This window comes from Agelaius phoeniceus, chromosome 4, assembly GCF_051311805.1.
Source record: "Agelaius phoeniceus isolate bAgePho1 chromosome 4, bAgePho1.hap1, whole genome shotgun sequence".
Taxonomy (NCBI): domain Eukaryota; kingdom Metazoa; phylum Chordata; class Aves; order Passeriformes; family Icteridae; genus Agelaius; species Agelaius phoeniceus.
In genome coordinates this window covers 39,069,465-39,089,962 of record NC_135268.1, presented here as the reverse complement: position 1 = coordinate 39,089,962, position 20,498 = coordinate 39,069,465, and the positions used below count along the sequence as shown (strand labels likewise).

General features: G+C 34.5%; 1 protein-coding gene across 1 annotated transcript in view; it reads left to right on the top strand.

Moving 5' to 3' along the window:
* The window catches only part of GPM6A (glycoprotein M6A), a 116,619-nt gene that overhangs the window by 58,277 nt on the left and 37,844 nt on the right, over nt 1–20,498 (top strand). Inside the window, exon 2 of the mRNA XM_054633500.2 lies at nt 19,814–20,006. Coding sequence (XP_054489475.1) covers nt 19,814–20,006 — 193 coding nt within the window. The remainder of the gene's footprint in view (nt 1–19,813; nt 20,007–20,498) is intronic.

The window sequence follows — 20,498 nt, the reverse complement described above, 5'->3', positions numbered from 1 at the left end:
TAGAAACTGGACATTGTAAATCTACTTATGAGGACTCTAGAGAGGAAAGAAGGGGTACCAGGTCAAAAACAACTGGGGTTAGGATAAGGTAAAATGCAGAGTACCCATATCCTAACAGCTGCCTATGATTGGTCACAAAAAGCTGTATTGCTCTTTTTCCTGTTCTGCAGGCAGGGAAAATATTGATATATAATCCTGGGTTGGGTGATAATTATTTTTCATATCATAAATAATTACAACATGCGTATGTTTGCATTTTAATAGAGAAAATCATGATGAACTATTGGGCCAGTGTTTTTCTTTTAGGACCTTTTTTAAGGGATGAAACTGGGTTCCTACTTTATACACCTATAAAGTAGAAGACTAAAACTATTCCTGGAGATTTAAAAACTAGTCTTTTAGATTATTTAGTTCATAGAGACTTTTGATACTGCACATCTCCATCTCACCTACAGTTGTCACACAAATGCCTACAGCTAAAACACAGTTTAGTGAAATGACTATAGATTTGGAAATGCAAACTGCACAATAGAAGTAGGTTCTAACATTTTAACTGATTTTGACAAGCAGTAAGTTCATATTTTGTTGCCAATGTCACTGTAAGTTTGTTTCTCATTTACTGAGACAAAGATGTATGGTTTTTGCTAGAACATTCTTAAAATTCTTCTAGGTTTCCTATATAAAGAACTCACAGCACATTAACTTCCCCTGGCTGCTCTGAATATTTGGAACCTTTGAAAGCTATTATTCTTTTGAAAGAATTTACTTTAAAATCTTATTTTAAACAACAGTATTAATAATGGTTCTGCAGTTTCAACAGTAGTCTAGTCTAACTTGTTTCTTAATGCAGGTTTGCTTTCTTTTTGTTCAGTTGTCATTTCTTACCAATCCTCTTTTTACAAACTTCTGCATTTGTATTTGTCTTGTCTTTGTAATACTAGTGCAGTATTACATACTGATGACTGCAGAAATATTTGTCTCGGGAGGACCTGTAATGTGCTGCTGCTGACCTTTAAAAGGTCCAGGCTTTTTTGGATAGTAGTCAAGGGGAGATTTTCTTTATGCCTCAGAGAAGACATTCCTAGACATCTTGAGAACAGAAACCAGAAATGTCTATTAGTCAATTTTTTCTGTGTATGTGACAAGAAAATAAAACTTTCATATGTGTTTCTAATGAGCAAATATAATCCTTTTTGCCTTTGCAAAAAGGTACGTTTCTAATGAGTAATTATGATCCTCTTCTTTTCAAGAAAGTGTGTGAGTAGATTTTTTTATCTGAAAAAATTAACTGGAACATATTCAGTGATTCTTGAAGCCCATCTGGCATTGGACACCAGTATAATGGCCAGGAATAACTTTCCCAAGAAGGCTGGGAAACTGGATGTGTGACAGTGTACCTTAACACTGCACGAGAAATAAATGTTGCACCAGACTCCCAGGCATTGTACTGGGTTTTTACTCTGATATAAAACTGCACATGGAGCAGAACATGAACAAACACTTTGGTGATACTTAACCATCCTAACTTTAGGTGTGTGGGAGTGGGAATCATCTAGAAAATGAACTGTCGTCTTTTTTTAGTGCAATTTTGGAGCCCATTCAGCCAGCATAGCTCTTCAAAAGCTTGTTGGTAGGAGTCTTTCAAGCTGTAGTAAGGTTTAAAATAAAAAAGGCCAAAGCAAAAAAAAAAAAAAAAAACCTACAAAAAACCTTTCATCAGCAGAGCTGCAAGTTGTTCCATGCTGAAATACCATCTGCTCTCCAAAAGAGAGGATTTTTACTAGAATGCATGTTTGGACGAAGGTGTGCACCCTGCTGTGTGTTTTGCAGTTTTCCTTTGTTGTATTTGCCCCACCATATTAGATACTTTCGGAATTCTTTGACTTCTTTATTAAATATTAGTTGAGTGGATCTGAAATGTACACTTTCTGTCTGAATGCATGGCCAAGTTTTAGAAGGATTCTTGGGTTCTTTATCATCATCATCATCTTAAGCATTATGTTGACCTTTTCATGTCTCTTTAGAGTGATTTTCCTCAGAAGGTACTGTTGGAGAAAACAGAAGAAAGTCCTTTAAGGTCATTTAGATGAGCTCACATAAACATATTGCCATTTTTACTTTGTGGAAATGAGCAGTTTTCTGTCATTAGAGGGCATACACTTGAAGATTCATTAGGGTTTTTTTACTGAGCTTACTAGAATTAATTGGCAAAATGTAGTGTCAACCTTCATGCATTTGTGCTATCCTAACCTACAGAAAAGATGAGTTTGTGTGAGGGTCTGATGATAAAAAAATCATGCTGGTTTGGCGTTGTTTTGCTGGCCCTCTCTTGTCAGAATCTAAAATGTATGAAAGTCGCATTTATTTGCTAATACAAGATTCAACTGTCTGCTCCCTTTGTAACCAAATGTTTAGAGAAAAGCATGTGTCTTCTATACCGGCAGCAAATACAAGTTTCTGGTAGTTATATTTGGCAATTTATGGAAATTGCAGCTTTTTTCTTTGCTTTTCTCTCCAAGAAGAACTGCCCTTTAATGGAAATTTATTTGCATTAAACTGTACATTTACTCATATCACGCAAATTCCTTTGTACCATATATGTGTCATTCTTTCATGGCTAAGAGCCCAAACAAACCTGAAAGAAAAATAAATCTAGTTATGAGTTTTCTTATTCTAAAGATGGGTTTCTGGAGGCCACTGTATGTGATTGCAGGTAATGTTTACTATCATTTATCCAGAAGGCCATTGGTTTATAAAGTGAGTTTGTTGTGTTGTGGGAGAAGCACTTGTGGTCTCAAATATTACTAGCAAATGATAAAAAAGAAAAAAGTGGCGTCCATTTAATCTCCATTACCTTGTATCTTGTATTAACTGGTCTCTTGGCTTACTCAAGGACTCCTTCAATTTCTGATTTGGTTATTGAAATTTTATAGTGTGAGAATTTTACTTCACTCAGGCTCTTCAATAGTCTGTAAAGCTAAGTCCTCTGGAAGTAGCCCGAATTTTCAGTCTACCAAAATAAAGTTTTGTAGTGTTTCCAATACAGAAAAGCAAATAATTTCTTTTTCCCAATATCTGTATTTGGCTATGTAAAACCTCGTTAGTGTGTAATGCTGAAAAAGAATAGGGAAAGGCACATGACAAATTATGTAACTGGAAAAGGAAGATGTGCTTTATATAGTGCCTGCACGTGCTATTATATGGAACCTAGTCAGTAATGTCTGTTTGGAGTCTTTGAGGGTCATATGTAAGGTAATTTTGTAGCATTGCTGAAACTCTAAGTATTTACCCTTTAATATACTCAGTAAGTACACATCTGCCTCCCTGACTATGCATCCTGCATCCACGCTGAGATTTGCCCACCAGGAATTTAGCTATTCAAAAAGCTACTGTACTCACAGTGCTCAGTGAGTTTTGTTAGCTACACAAGGGAATAATTTACTGTAAATTGATTTTTTTCCATCATCTCTTTTGAAGATTTCTACTAGGCCAGGAAGCAGATGAAATCCCTGGAGGCAGATGAATTCTTTTTCCCTGTGCTGGTGTCTGTAACCTAGCCTGGTTACTGTTATCCCATGGTTGAAAGCTGATTGTCAAAACCCATGTAACACACTGATATGCTCCTTGCATTAAAATGGAAAAGAACGTCAGATTCTGTTTTTTCTAAGAATGCAGTGGATTGACTAACAGTGATCTGAGCACAATTTTGGAAATTTCCCATGATATTTATCTGCAGTGTGTGGAATTAGAGTCAATTATAGTTGTTACAATAGCAGTTAGCATGCTTCTCACAGTGCTCCCTAGTGATGTTTGCCTGCAGCATACAGAGCTCTGAAATCTTCACGTGGGGAGAAGATCATTCATTATGGAGAGAACTTTTATGCATTCATCTGCTCTCAGGCACTGTTAGATTTGGCTGTGTATAATGAAAAAGACTAAAGGATTTGTTTCCAGTAAACTAAGAAAACAGTGTTGTAAATCCATACCAACAGTGTTGCAATGTTAACAGCAAAATATGTATAATTACAATACTTTTATAGAATTGTATGCATGAGTTGTTTGTAGTTTGCTCATGTTTTTTGTGTCTTGACAAACAGAGAATATTGCAGCTTTCCATGTTAGATTACATCCTGTTCATAAAATGGAAATTCTCAAATCAATGTTGTTTCAGTAAATTAAATAGTAAACCAGTGTCCTGGTTTCTGCCATCATGTATGACATCTAGTTGTAAACACTCATCAAAAATGCCAATAACTTGCATATTTCTCCTATGCATAGCTAATTGGTTAGTCTTCAGTTTATTGATAGGCTCTTCATGTTGTTGGTATCTAATCAGAATATGTGGAGTTCACTTAAAATTCAGTATTTCAGTCTCCTTCATTCCACATACATTGAGGATTTGGTCTGCAAAATAGCCTTCTTCCAAATCCTTGGGTATCTCTCTATATGATGTTTACTGCCCTCAGTTTCATTTCATGTGTTGCATGTAAAAGGGATAGTCCAGGTACTTGGCAAGTGAATCAGAATAAATTTGTCTAGAGTGCAGATAATGTATGTAATCCCAAATGAAAAATTCAGAACTCTTCAAATACCTCCAGGTAGAACAGGTAATGCAAGAGTCAAAGTAGGAAGGCTGTCTAATCTTTGTTTAGAATTCATTGGAGAAAAAAAAAAAAAGGAAAATTATACAATGAACCAAAGCCTGCCCCAGACTTGTTTCTTCAAAGTCTAAAAATACAAGAAGCATCACTTATCCGCTCTGCATACTACTTCTCTATTCTGAAACAGCTAAAGTTGTGAAGCTTTATTTTATTAGTTGTTAATTCAGGGAAATCACTTGGCTTTATTAAAAAAATGAGTATTTTAATTTTGGCTTTATTATAATATTTTATACAAAAACAGGTAAAGAAAGAAAGCTTAAATTTACACATCCATTTGAAAATGCTAAAACATTTTAAAAACAAATAGACCCCCCAAAATTTAAAAAATCTGTGAAAATCATAATGTCCCTTCCAACAGATTGGTTTAAAGGAACATTTTTCTGAAATGTTTCAGGCAAGTGGGTGAAAGCATTGTTCAGAATACCTGTTAAAGTAGTCAAAACCCTTTTGCCTGTTTGTATAGCTCAGTGCAGCCCCTTCACTGCTGCAAAAAGAAGTGTAGTGGCAGTGAAAATAAATTAATTATCTACTTGCTATTTGTATGGATGATATCAGATCACAAAGAATCTAGCTCTTCCTTTTTAAAAATTTTCTCTATATTCCCATTGTGAGTACTGTGACAGTTGCCTGCTATCACACTGCAGCAGCTGTTAAGTAGAACAGAGCTTTGTTCTCACATGGGAGTGATGAGTTTCCTATGTAAATGTAGGTGAAGGTGTGTGCCTGGAATAATGGCATTGTAAAGCTTACTAGAAATCCCAGACTGAATGGCCTAGACATAATTGCCATGGACATAAAAATTGATACAGTAAAAAAGACATTCTCCAATTGTTTTTCAAAGAAAACCTAGAGTTTAACTTAAGTTGTATGAATACTTATGTGTGGTATGGATACACATATGTGCATATCTTTTACATTAGCAAATTATTTTTCCTCAAATGCATTTGTCTTTGTTTTATTCCTTTTCTTTTTTTTTTTTTTTTGCCTTAAACCTCTCTGCCTGTTGACCTTTTCACTTCTGTACTTTTTTATTTCCCAGGAGTAAAATATATTGCTCTTAGCATAGTGTTACAATGAAGAGACTGTATAGGAGCTCAGTAAGACTTCCTGAGACTGTGACCTTTTGTAACACTAAATGGCTTACCTCTGGAGATAGATGTGCTAACCTAATTTAATTAGTGCAGAAAAGCTGCAATGGATTAATTTTGACAGTTTCAAGTTTAAAAATTTAGCTGTTTACCATGATCATGTCTTTAATTTTGGTGCAAAAAATGTATATATTTTCATTTCCTCTAAAAAAAAAGTTTTTTCAAAAAAGTTAGATATAACGTTATACTGCTTTTTCAAAGAGGCCTTAAAGTTATTTTGTTCATGTTTATTGAATGAGTAGGAAGACTTTTAAATTGAAGATAATAAAATGAAAATAAATTTATTCCCCAAATATGACCACAGTCGACACAGGACTTATATCTGTAATCCTTGGGAAAAAATCACTTGTGTAAGAGACAAATGTCTTTTATTTGTATAGTAATAACTATGTGTTCCTAAAATATCTGTTGCTCCCTTTCTATTGTGATCTTGCCTTATATGACCAGCAAATTTCATAAGATACTTTATGTGTTATGTTATATTAAAATATGTTACATATATTACATTAGAAAGCTTTCAAGTTCAAACCTTTTGACATTATGAGAAAAAGAGTTTGCATTTCAAAGACAAACACACTACTTTAGAATTTTCTGTTTTCTATTATTTTATAATAAAATATCTACACATCTTTTAAAGAAGGAAAATCCAATATAAATTTTATATATACACGTAATTTTGAAAAGACTGTTTTCACTGACAAAGTACTAATACTTCTGTGAAATATTCTTTTTAACTTGTTTTTTTGCATCTATTGTTTCTATGCAAATGTGATACATCATCTTGATTTTTGCTTGGTTTGATTTCTCCCTCTGTAACTGCTTCAGTGAAATAATTTACTGGAAAGTAGATATTTCTGGCTGTGATATGTGAGATTAGCAAGCAGCTCATCGCAGTGGTGTAGCTGTGAAGAACTACAGGGATCTCCAGGTGTAGAGCAAGGTAGCAGAAAAGGAGAGGCATGAAAAATGAGAGCAGTCATCATTGATCCGTGCTGCTGGACAGTGCTTCCTTATTTTGGGATTGGCCTGTCTTTTTCTGTTTCATGCAAAAGCTTTCCTTTCTTTCATATTTTAGGAAGAACAAAATTTATAATAAGAAAATGGTCTAAAGCCAACATTAACTGTACTCAATGGCTGCAGGCATTGCCTATTTTAAAGGTAAGGCATAGGAAACAGGAGCTGGTATATAGATATGACACAATATCTATATCTAGAGCTATAGGTGAAACTGTATCTATTTGACTGTTAGTCTAGTGCTGAATTTCATGCAGTCTTGTAGTTTATATTTTGTGCAAGTCACACTTCAATAGGTTTCATTCTGCATTATTTGAAGTTGATTTCTTTCTAGAGAAATTTTAAAAAGAAAACCCTAAGTTACAGTCTTAATGAAATTTTATCTAAGGATTAGGTTGGTCTGGCTTGGTTCCATAATCAATGGAACAAATGGTTAAAAAAACGATTAGGAGATGTCTGCCATTATTAGAATGAAAATATTATATGGCAACTCTACTTCCTTTTTTTAGCATGCTTCCCAACTTGTATTGCCTTTGGTCTTTCACAGATCTTTCCTTTCTTTCGTGTGCCCATCTTAAAAATAGTTCTCTAATTCTAGATTTCGATGAGAAAAAAATAATTCTATCTAAGTATCTCACAAATGAACTTTTCTGAAACAAGAAGGTAGTCTTTCATGGCAAAGCAGCAGGTGAGTTAAAGAAATATGAAATATGATTTCAGTTTTCCTGTGACCAAATACTGTTTGTAAATGTATTTTGGTATTTTAATGTGCAAGTATAAATGCCTATTCCACTCTACATAGAGAGTGAAAATGAAATGCATGCTTGGTGCAGATTGATCTTGTACTAGATTCTATTTTGTTTGGTTGAGAGCCATTTTTCTCAATACAGTTATTCATTCCCTTACTTTAAAACTTGTTTTTACAATTAATACTTGTTGAGTTTTCTGTTCCTGTGGGAGTCAGTAATAAAAGCTGCTTAACTCCAGTGGGAGATAGCTTAGGTTTTATTTTTATGGGCTTTTTGAAGCCACTAGAAGTCAGTTGCAGATGTTTCCATTCAGGAAGGAATACATAACTTAATCTGAGGTCTTGGTAGAAGGAAACTTAATGATTCTGTTCCAAAAAAAACCCTTCAATTTTATATCACTGAGATTTTTAGTTGTAGACTTGAGAAATCATGTAACATACTGGTCCACAGAGACTTTGCTTATGACCTGTATCTTTCAAGTTATTATCTACAAAAAAAAAAAGAATGTGTAAATTTGCACTGACTAAATGATACCTGTAGATTGTATATTCCAAGTTCATTAACAAAGACTTATGTTTGTGTTTTATTTATGTCTGCAAACCTGCTTAATAATAGATTCATTGGTTTGTGTTTTTAAATCAGATTAAGCTGTTTATTACCATGTAGAAGGGTTCAAGTAGCATATTTCAAAGTGTTATACATACACATATTTTTAAAATATGTACGATGGCATTAATTAGTTTCATGGAGCAGTCTTCATAAGTAGTCATGTCATGAAGGATAGCAGTTATCTGCCCTATCATGATCTATTTCTTACTATTTTTCCTTTCTGAGGTGTAAAAGTGACAGCAGTAAAATACTTCCATTAAAGGATTACGGGTTTCTTTCCGGACAGAAATATTCAGAATATTTAAATTTTCACACTGAAGCTTTTTATAATTCCTTTTTCTACTACTTTAGTTGAAGATGTTCTACCCTTTTGGATAGTAAATCTGACAGCCTGTGCATGTCTGTTTCATTGAGGAATATCTCAGTGCCTTGGAGGGGGGTGGTGAACAAGGATGGGGAGAGGAGAGGGAAGCAATGCTGTGTTCCTGCTGCTCATTCCCCAGAGCAGGTGAGTTTTCTGTCTCCCTGCTTTGAAGAGAGAAAGCAAGATTATCAGGTCTGATTGTTTCTCAGGCAAATAGGTGTTCAAGGGAATAGGAGTAGCCAAAATGAAGAGAGCCTGAGGGTAAAGGGAGCAGATGAAGCAAAAAGAGGCTTTTGAGATAAAAGTGATGTAAAAACATGAGGACATTAGAATCAAAAGTTGCATATCATGTAGAATAAAGAGAAAGGGCTACATAATTCCAATTAAATTAAAGTTTTCATTGATACCATTTCCAAAAGTCTGGGCTTTTTGAGTTCTAGAAATCCACTGCTTTTCAGCTAACAGCTGTACAAAATACCCACCCTATCCTTTTCAGCACTGAAAAGATTTGTGAGGTAAAAAAGATCTTTTAAGGATGCTTAATATTTAGTATTTTATTCATATGCTTTTGACCACTATGACCTGCACAGCTGCTGGAAAATTTCCTGAGATCAAAGTATTTGCATCTCACCTCTACTTGCAGTTTTGTTATTTCTGAGTTTTAAACACTAAGAATTGGAAACAACAGCAATGTGTGCTTTGATAGTGTAAATGTAAGTATTCCAAGAAATCAAATTAATATTATTCTGACTACCAGACTGAAAATCACTTGCCCACTAACCTGTTTGTTTGTCTGTTCCAACGCCTGAAAAAAAGGAGGATGCTATCTTCTCTAAAATGAAGGTGTGCAGAACCCACAAATACCCATAAAGAGGTTTGTAGAACATTCCATTTAAACAGATAAGTGCACAGAAAAATCATGAAGCAATGGTTTTGGGGTTTTCAAGATCTGAATAATGCACCAAAAAAAAAAGAAGAAAAAATATATAGCTTAAAGCCTAGTATAACTCAACCTATTTGTGAGTGAGAAAAAATAGTGCAGAATTATATTTCAGTACATACTTCATAGTAGTTTTTCCTTTGGGAGAAATAGTTCTGTTCAAGGCTGAAGGAAAACAATTGAGAGATTGATTCCATGAACTCTAGATGAGAGAGATGAAAAGGATACTTATTTTCTGGTTTTGTGATCCATGGCATTGTAATTCACTTTATAATTAAAGTAGTAAGTGTTTCATGGAATTAATGTTGCAAGTTATTGTTTTCAATTGAATCAAACAATAAAAACTTATAATTGTTTCCATCATCATCTATGCATTATTGATATATGTAATGTGCATATAACCCATTTATTAATAATAAATTTTAATGTATTTAATGTACAAATCTTAGATACATGATCTGTGGAGAACATGTAATGGACAAACTCTTTGAATTAACTGACCCACATCTTCATTATTTGTATCATGTTTGTGAAGCTAGTTTGTTTTATTCCTGTCCCTTTAGCTTAAGAGCGATTTTGAGGCTGTCAAATGTTGTCTGTGTTAAATCAGCCATAAAGTTTTTTTAAGATTATGAAGATTGACTGTGTTATGCCTGAATGATTTGTATTTTAGGCAGTGACTGCTCTGTGTCAGTAACTTTAATACCTATTAGCTGCTAGATTGAGATCTGTCTCATTAAACAGCAATGAACCTAATGTACTGAAGACTCTATAGCAGCTAATCCCAACACAGTGTTCTGTACATTATTGTAATCATCAATATCCAAAATATGAGTACTCGTTTATGTCCAAGGTGTGAATGTATACGTTTTTGCACGTATATAATTAAATTATTTTAATTTATACTTTTCTGCAAAAATTGCATTGGTTTACATTGCAAGCAATACTGATACTGATAAAAGCCATCTTCCCAAGCATGTACGGGTCTCTTTTCCAACCTTTTTTCTTAATAATGTGTTTCTTTCTCACCAGAAGCAATACCCCCTTATGCATAGATAAACAGAACCATGGACATTCATAAGTATCTCATATGCAATATTTTTCATATGAGTGTGGAACAATGAAGGTGTCATATCAGCTGGTGTAATGTCATCTAGCTCTGGATACCTACATCATATTCTGTATATTTTATTATTTACAGTGTTAATTTGATTTTAAGTCAATTGGACAAGCCACAGGTTTTCAGCCAAGCACATTCTCAATACCTTACTAAATGGAGCCTTGTGTAGGTACCTAAATAGTAGCTGAGCCAATTTCTTTGACAAGTTGTGGGATGTGCAGCCAGGAGCTTTTGCTTAAATTAGTTCTTAGAATTACATTTGACAGGGCTGGGATAGATAGCACTGGTACCTTAAAGGAAGCATGCAGGATGATCATTTACCAGTCCATCAAAGAAGCAAAGAAAAACAACCTTAGAGTGATGAAAAGGTTAGTTTCCTGTCTGACTGGCAAAGCAAATGAGGCATCTTGCTTTAAAAAAGTATTTCCATTCAATCCCAGGTAGCTTCCCTCTGTTGTTAAAAGTTATGGAGTCAGGAAGAAATACAGAGTAGCTTCTCAGAGTGTTGTGCTGTCTCTGCTAAAGCTTGGAATGTACCTTCACTGCATGAAATCTAAACCTTTGATCATGACTCATTATGAGACTTTATTGCCGAGCCACTGTTTCTCTGATGTCATTACAACTTAGATCTTCATTTTGCCAAAAGGTACTGATCAGGTGTTTGCTTCACAGTGCTCTTCCATTAATGTGTGATTCTCACCATTCATTAGAGAGTTATCCAAGTCCAACAAATACTTTGGCAGAATACTTTGGTGCAACAGGGGAAGTCAACAAGCTGTTTGATTATTGATAAAAGAGTACAGTCCACTATGATGGAAAATGGATTTTTGTATGTGTGTATATAAATATATATGTGCATTTATCCACATTCAGCTATCCTAAGCTGAGTTTCAGTTATTTAGGAAAAAAGGCTGTAGGTATCCTGTTTGGGGTTTTTTCCCTCTAGATTTAAGAGCACTTAAGATGGATGGAACAAGAGAAGCTTGTTTGTTATGTGGGGATTAGTACACACATGCAACTCCTAAACCAGGAGAAAGAGAGGATCTCTTCTTCCTTGCTGTTTGTTTTCATGCTTTGGGCTTCAATGAGAATTAAACCCATGTTTCTTTAAGTTAGCTGTCTTTAAACTTAGCTGAAAATCTATTTTTAATATAATTTAGCTCAAATATAAAATACACCTTTTCTTTGGCTTTGAAAATTTGTTATATCAGTTGATGGTAACACAGATGTTATAGGTCACTTGGCAAGGTGCATTTCCTAAACATAATTGTTTGAATAGCTATGTGTTATAGACGAAGGCTTCTTGAAACAATATTTCTTCTCATTGGCAAAGTAGCATGTTTCATTTTACTCTAACTCTGCATTAGCACAGTGAATTATTGGGTATCTATATAGGTAATCCATTTGAGATTTAATTGCCTTGAATATAAGTGCAGAAATGTGTTCAATGCATATGATGAAAACGCAAATCTAAGTTATATTTCTGATGTAGGAGGTACCATGATTATTAGTGAGCGTGCTGAATTACTTTTTTTTTCTGTCATGAGTGCAGTTTGTTAAACTTTACAAATTGAACTGGAGTATTGAGTGCTTAACAAGGAACAAGAGACAAGAACAAGGGACAGTTTGGATGAAATCATACCAAATATTAAGCAGTGTACAAAAAATGTACTAATTCTATTAGCCTTGTTCAGATTGAACTGTTATCTGTTACTGAGATCAAGACAGCATCCATATGAGAAAGGGAGAGAGAGATTTTTTGTAATGTACTGTATTTTATTAAAATACCATGCAATCTCCAGCTCCCCATATTTCAAATGAAAATTACCATGTAGGAAATAACTTTAAAATTTGCATATGCACTAAGGATAAAAAAGTCATTAATAAATGAATTTTAAATTAGGTTTTTGAAGGTCTTAGTAATTTCCTTTTTGAAAAAAATATTTTGCTGCACAATTTTCTCTTCTAAAAATATTTGTGGTGCTACGAGGATGTTTTACAAACTTAAAAACAAAAAACTGCTTGCATTCCAGGAAACCCTTGAATTTACATTGGACTACTGACCTAGGCTGGTATTGGAATTCTAAAATCTCTAACAAACTTCTCCAAGATTTAAGTTCAGTTTAGAAAAGTTTTTACAATAATGTATTTTCCTAGTAGAAGTACTGAGAAATCATGTATTGTTGTAGGATAGAGTAAGAAAGCAGTTTATTATTTCAATTTTTCATTAAAAGTGGTAGCTAAAACTGAGCTGAACTCAGTTATGTTCCTTAGACTGTGACCCGTCTATTCCTTTTTCTTTAATGACTACAGAGAAGATTTTGAATATTTTCTTCATTTCAAAACATGTTGAAGGATCAAATATTTTACCTTTATTGCTTTAATTTCAAGTATTTCAGTATTTTACCTCTATTGCTTCAATTTCAAGTATTTCAGCACTTTGCCACATAAGAAAACATCACCTCTTAAAGCTGTCAATAAAGATGTGAATTTTTTTTCACTGAAGAATTCCTGACATACACATTCAGCTCTTAAGTCTACATTTTCAGACCACTTTATTACAAGTATGAAATTTTTCTTTTCATTTTTGTTTTGAAACCTCTTAGAAGGATTTGATTGGGTTTTTTATGTTAGTGAAAATCCTTGTATCAACCTATAGACAAAATGTAGTCTATTGTCTAAAACTGTGGGGGTTTATGCTGCAAAATGATCACTTGTGTAGTTGGCCTGGGGCCCCTGGGGGATGTCTGTGTGTGGACCTGGGATGTCCATGGTGACATAATCCCAGTATCATTCAAATATCTGAGGTCATATTATTTTTATGACTGAACATTTCTCAAGATAGAGAATCAGAGCATGGGCGGGATGGACGTTGCAAAGGTAATATTTTGTTGCTTTTTAGTTAAAGGAGGAATTATGTGAGATGTTATACAGCAGTTTTGGGCTGCAAGTTGCAGTTGTTTATCCTCCATATAATTCCCTGGGCACCAATGTTATCCTAGCCAGTCCACAAAGGTGGTTTCTGGGATGTTTTTTTAATGCAAGGCAATATGAGGACAGTGGTTTTGGTGAAGGGCTGGGTTCGTGGGAGCTGCTTCCAAAATCCAGCATAACCAGACTATATCTCCACTGCTTAAAGCTGTCATCTTGGCCACTGGGACTCTCAGGAACAAACACATATTATAGTGATTTTAACAATGCACAGTGTTAATTATGTCAATTTAGTTTGAGGCATTTTGCATCTAAATAAGAAAAAGTCTTTATGATTCCTCTTAGCCTTGGTCCCATGCTGAGTGCAGTAACTGAAGCAGCTATTAACTGCAGAATGACTGTAAAAGCCTCAGGACTAACATTTTCATTTTCTGTATTAGCTGATATCTGATTAGCTAATATCCAGTCACACTGTGCAGATAAGTCAAAGTAGATCCAGTAATGATACACCATTTAATGTGTAAAAGGATACCTTAATATTTGTGGGGTTTTTTTTTTATTTTATTTTCATGCAATTAGTTGCCTATTTCCTAAAATCCTTTTGTGTTTGTTGGGGCATTATTCTTGCTTTTCTGTATATCATGTTTCTTACAAGTGTTCAATGTCAAATTTACTTTTCCACTGTAGTTATAGCAGTCAGGATATCAGAATTAATTTTGTGGTAAAATTGTTTTTTATTGCTTGATAGGTAATTCTGTAATTGTAAGCATTCTTATTGAAGGCTAATTTAAATGAGAAATCATCTCCTGAACAAGACCAAGAGGCAAGTTCAGTTGTTAGCATTACTGGTCTAGTTTGCAGTAGATCCTGTATAATGGGAGAGGGTGGAGCAGAGTGGGGATATATTCCATTAATGAGCCTGGGGTCAAATCACATGGGATTGTGCATGCAGCACTTCTTGAGCAGGTTTTCCAGGTCAAAGTACAGGGGTAATCTTTGGTGATTCATTCCCAATGTTGCTTCGCCTCATTTGCAGCTTTATAAAACCACATTGTGAATGTCTTGTCCTTCCTCTGTTCTTGGGATAATACTGGGGGAGCTGGATTGCTTCTACCTGATGCTATACTGTGAAGTCCTGGGGTCCAGTTTCAGATCAGGAGATCATGCTGCATGTTGAGTAATTGAGGGAATGAGATATAAATAAAAAGTGTTGCTTTTTATCCAATACATTGTGTTTTGATGGCTCTGCTTATCAATTAAAATATTATGTAACAGTAGCTTGACTTGAGGTTAAGTCCTAGCTTAATAGAATTTGGAAGTAAATCTTCATGCTTCATGATGGGGCTGTGAAACTGTATTTGAGTTGATTGGCCATGAAAGCTGTGTGACAAGTGGTACAAATTTAGATAGGAAGAAAATGCATGCCTGGCCAGGCATAGGAGACACAGAAGATTTTGCTATTTTGTTTTCCATTTCAAGTGTATGTAGTTCTCAGGCATTTTACTTGGACTTTGTTGTCCTGTCTTCTAATTTTAGATAGAAAACTCTTTAAGAAAAGTAATTTAAGAAAAAAGGTTATTAAAATGTTGTATTTTCTTCAGAGATACTTGGTCCCATTAGAGAAGTAATTATCTGTGATTAATCAGTAATTCTTTGGACATGTAGTTCTCTCTGATTAATCATTTAGGTGTTCCAGCTGCAAATGAGTTGGAAATGATAAAAAAAACAAAACCAGAATATCCTTCTGTATTTTCTATGTTTAGGTTTAATATATTTTTAATATTGATATTCTTCATACTAATATCTGGGGTGAATGGGTTTTCTTAACCATTTATGTGAAAGGCAGTAGCATAACAGCATTCTGAAACTGGTTCTGATGTCATTGATTTAACTTTCACAGACAGAAGTGGCATCAGAAATGGACTGAGTATTTTATTTGTTAAATATATGTCCTGATCTACTATGAGGAGAAAGAGTTCACATATCATAACACACAAACAAAGAAATTATTGTGGTGATGCAATTTGTGTGAATAATTACATTTAAGTCACAGGGAAAATTTCTTCTTCTGCTCAATATCTAAATTTTTTGCCTTTTAAATGTAGAGATTGTATAAACAGAAAGTCAACTTATTTTTGGCTGATGCAATTGAAGATATGGATAGAGTATTTACACCCAAACCCCAGAAATGAGAAGAGATTTGCACAGATTTGCCTGTGTAAGGAAGTTTAGAGATCTATATCTAGAATATGTCTGGTGTAGACAGTAATAATTGTACTAAGAGGAGCAAAGAGGTAGTTGTCTATGAGATGTCTGTTGACTGGAATTGGATGAATGTAATGCAACATTAATATGTTGTGTTTTGATAGCTGAATATAGTCAGTATTTGGAGTTTAATTTATTTGCATAAAATAAAATTTCTTGTCATCTTCTGTGTATTTCATGATTGAATTTTCTCTATGGAATGATTTTAATAAAAGAGAGAAAAAAAAAGAACAGTACAGAGTTTCATGTTGAAAACCACAAAAAAGGATACTCTTTTCAATTACTTCCTGCAGTTTTGGTAAAGACATCTGGCCCCATAAGATTTATGTTTTTACCTGAAGGAAAAATATTGGTATACATAAGTAAAGTAAGAACAGTGGATGTTGAATTATATAGCACAAGTGTATTGTGCAGAGTGAACAGTTTGAAAAGTACTGAAAACTGTATTTGAAGATGAGAACAAACATCAAAGGAGCATAGAATCTTTTTCATCTTTCCTAGTAATTATTTCTGTGGCTGTATGTGTTAAGTGCCTTGGGAGAGGTGAATGACTGCCTGTCTCACACAGACATCCACACACTCTCACAGCTGAGTCACACTCTGTGCTGGTGATTCAATATCACTGTGCAGGTTAAAATAGCGCTTCTATTGTTCTGCTATTAAACAGCCATTTGCACATTCTGAGCAATTGAAAGGAAAGAATTGGAGCAGATATTACCTGTAGCACATTACCTTGTGCTGTGTATGAATGATGTGTAATATCCACTTTAAAATCATAACGCTGATTCACTGGTTTTCTTTACTTTTCAGTTGCTTTGACAGGACTGAAAACTCTGGAGTTACTCATTAAGTAAGCAGTGAGAAAGGTAGTAGGGCTATAGAAGAGTGAAGTAAATGAGCAAGGCTTTGACAATATATGATTATCTGAAAATTTCACGTGGTTGAATTAATTTTTTCCAGTATTTTTTTATGAATGAAAAGATCTTAGGTTGGTGAAATATACCAATAAAAGCTTCCCTCAAAGGCTTATAAACATGAATAGTTTAAATGTGAGAGATGAATAGAAGCACTTCTTCACAAACTATAAATTTGGTTCCGTTATTTTACAAATTTTGAGGTGAGGGGGAAAAAGCTGATTTATTTTTGATTTAATTTTTCCTTGGATTGTACATCATTACATTGTAATAATTTATACTGGTTTTACCTTGTTATGCTATTTTGATATACTTTTATACTGTTTCACTATAATAAAGCTCAAGTAATATATCTGGCTGTGGGTTTTGATGACATTCAAATTTGGAACATCTGAGTGTGTGCTCAGCCCTCACTGGACCTAAAGAGTGAGGTGCAGCAGCTTCAGGAGGTAATGCACAGCCAGCTGCTCCCAGACAGCAGTGCCCTCAGCTTTCTCTCTTCTACTTCATCTTTCTCAGAAGGGGAAAAAGAAACTTTTAAAAAATCTCTTCCCCTTCCCTGCACCAAGCTATATCAAGAAAATATCAAGAATAATCCCTAAAGTCCATGTGTCCCTGAAAATATTTAGGGCTATGCTGTTTTTTAATCTTTGACTTTACAAGCCCTCATGCATCGTTCCTATTATTACCCTATTGTTATCTTTCCCCTTTTTTACTTTCTCATATAATGTCAATAGATGTACAGTGGTACTAGTTTTCTGTGGCTTTTCCTGCTGTTATTCTGTGCTGATAATGGTAACGGGCATTTTATGATAACCTCTGATGTCAGGTAACTATGTATTGTCCCATAGTTCTTGTTCAGTGAACTTATTTCAAATATATACTTTTAGGATTTTTGCCTTTAAGACAAAGATTTTCCAGTGAATGATTTTTTTAGTATTTGTATAGTCTTAAATACTGAAGAATTAATCACAGTTGGGTAATCTTAGAAAACAGGACCAAAGAAGTTTTAAGAGATTACTACAGTTATCTGTATGCAGAATTAGCTACTCCAAAAGCATTTTTAAATTTTTCCAGTCTGTTCTTAAGCTCTTGCACTGATGAAAAGCTCAGAGTCCCTGGGTAGAAGACCCCTGTAGTCTGTCACTAAAGGAAGGCTCATCCATCCCTGGACATCCAAAGCCTTGTGCTGCTGAAGAGGAGAGCTGCCTGCTGCCAGTGCAGTGGAATGGTGGGAATTGCAAGGAAAATCTGCTCTTCACCCAGTAATGTATGGGCTCAGAGATGGGGGCAGCAGGGAGATGGAATGCTCTCACCTGAAAGCCTGGAAGGTGTTACACCGCTGGTAGTGTGTGGTGAATGCCCCAGGTGGGTGACTTGTACTACAGGTTACTCAGCAAGACTTTGGCAGCAGTTTAAATGTATGGATTTGCACATTTTACCTCTGGTATTTCACGGCTGACTCTGATACATTAAGTTGGCATTAAACAAAAGTAGTCTCAAGCTATAACTTTCTCTTTTTGTACAACTAGCATACATACTTGGGTATTATTTTGTCTTTTATGTATTTAGTATATTCAATGTTTAATATACTATATTTTTTTTACCAAGAGCTATCCAGCCATTAGAATACTGCCTTCCATAATATTACTTTTATTTACAAAATAGCAGGGTGTTTCTCTTTGGGTAAAATATGTACATATTTGAAAAAGGCTTAAACTGTTCATGCATCTTGTATATAAATTTATATACATATATAATGCTAAACATATATATATGACTATTTAATATTTGTTCATTAAAAGAAGTAAATCAAAAGTAAATGTAGGTAAATGAAGGTTTTAACAGACAGAGGAAATTATTACTTGGCTTATCTAGGCTAAAGTAAATAGAAATATACCAAATTAAAAGACAAAATATGAAATTACATAGAGAAGCTACATTTGAGAATTAGACATAATGAAAGTAGACATACTGTCTTTAAAGAATGGCTTTTTTCTTTTGATATATCTCTGGTACTATAATTAGCACAGCATAAAGACTTTGGAACAAGTTAAAATATATTGAATCGTACCTGTTGAGCATCTTATATGTAATTTTTAATTGGTCTTTGTCTGTGCAAATATTTAAAATCTATATGCCTCACTTTGTTTTCTATCCAGGTCCTTTTTGCTATAAACTGGTAGTGCTTAGGAGAAAACACAGCTTCTGATTACTTCCTGCTTGTCTTCTCTCAGCCAGTGGATCCCACCTTCCCTGTCCCTGCAGAAGACAATAGGAAGGGTTCCATGGAATGTAAGAGGTGTTATGGGATTGATGAGATTTGGAAGAGTCAGAGATGCTGCATTCATGAAACTAGGCAGGGTAGTGCCAGAAACTTGAGCACACTTACTGAAGGAATGTGGGGTTTTTTGAGGAATTGGACATTGTTTTAGACACTGTGGTGGCAGGACAAGAAGTTGGCCTTTTATAACTCAAGGGCAATTACCTTCATTTAAGAAACATCACACAGAGTAAAATATATTGAGAGAAAATTCAACTAAATTTTTTTCTAATTCTGTATTCTTTGATCGATGTCTTTATTTATGCTTGTGAGTTATTTGAGTATACACAAGGAGCAGGAGCAATTCTGTTGTCAGAAGTGTATGTCCAAAAAAATTGGAATGAACCTATGATGACGGAAGGTATTGGACTGAAAATATTTTTTATTTTTTTTAGTGGTTTTCCTGTTATTGAGAGTCCTCCTCAGTAATCTGATAGATGACCAGCAGGAAGTGTGAATATAGATATAACCTAAGACTGACATTGTAACCTGCTCTGAATAAAAGCGTGAAGCTCTGCAAGGAACTGACTGCTTAACCTTTCATGTTAATCAGATGGCATGTCTACATTTAATAGGTCAAGTAGCAACTGAGAAAATTCAGAAGTTGGACTAACCTTTCACATATTTTCTCACAGTCTGGGTTGTTATACTCGACTTAAACTCTCTTTGGCCTACAGTCTTTCATTTTCAGAAGTGTTTCTCACAAGAAAAACATTCTTTTTGCCTTTTTGATATAATTTAGTAGCATATAACCTTTTCTTGTTCTTTCTTGTAGGATGCTTCGAGTGTTGCATCAAATGCCTGGGAGGCATTCCCTACGCATCTTTGATTGCCACCATCCTGCTCTATGCTGGAGTTGCACTGTTCTGTGGCTGTGGGCATGAAGCACTTTCAGGAACCGTCAACATTCTGCAAACCTACTTTGAGATGACAAGATCTGCAGGAGATGTTATCGATGCCTTCACCCTGTAAGTACTTTTTACTTGTCTCCTTTTAAAACTGCTGAAAAATTCCACATGGGTTATAAATTTGACTCAAGAAAATATTTTTTTAGTGAATATCATAAAGAAAATGGTTTGGATAAGCTTAGCTGATGAAGTTTTGACCAAGTTAATATTTTTAGCATTTACAAGCAATTTGTAATACTATTAAATATCCCACAGCTTTAATTAATTTATTACTAAAATTTTTTTAGTATAATATCGATAAATCTGTTCCATGCATCCTTGCATTTTAAAAACAAGCAAGCAAGCAAACAAACCCTGTGGCCACAAACTATAAATAGATAAAGCAGACTTGTGCAACAAGTATCAGTTCTGGGAATAAACACAATAAAGAGGTAACCAAGGAGTTGTTCAAAATCCTGAGACTTGAAATGTCAAAATTCTGTTGCCTCTGTTTTTTCTAGAATTAAGCTGTTTTGAAGGTTTCATGCCTTGCTATTCCTGAAAATCTATTTC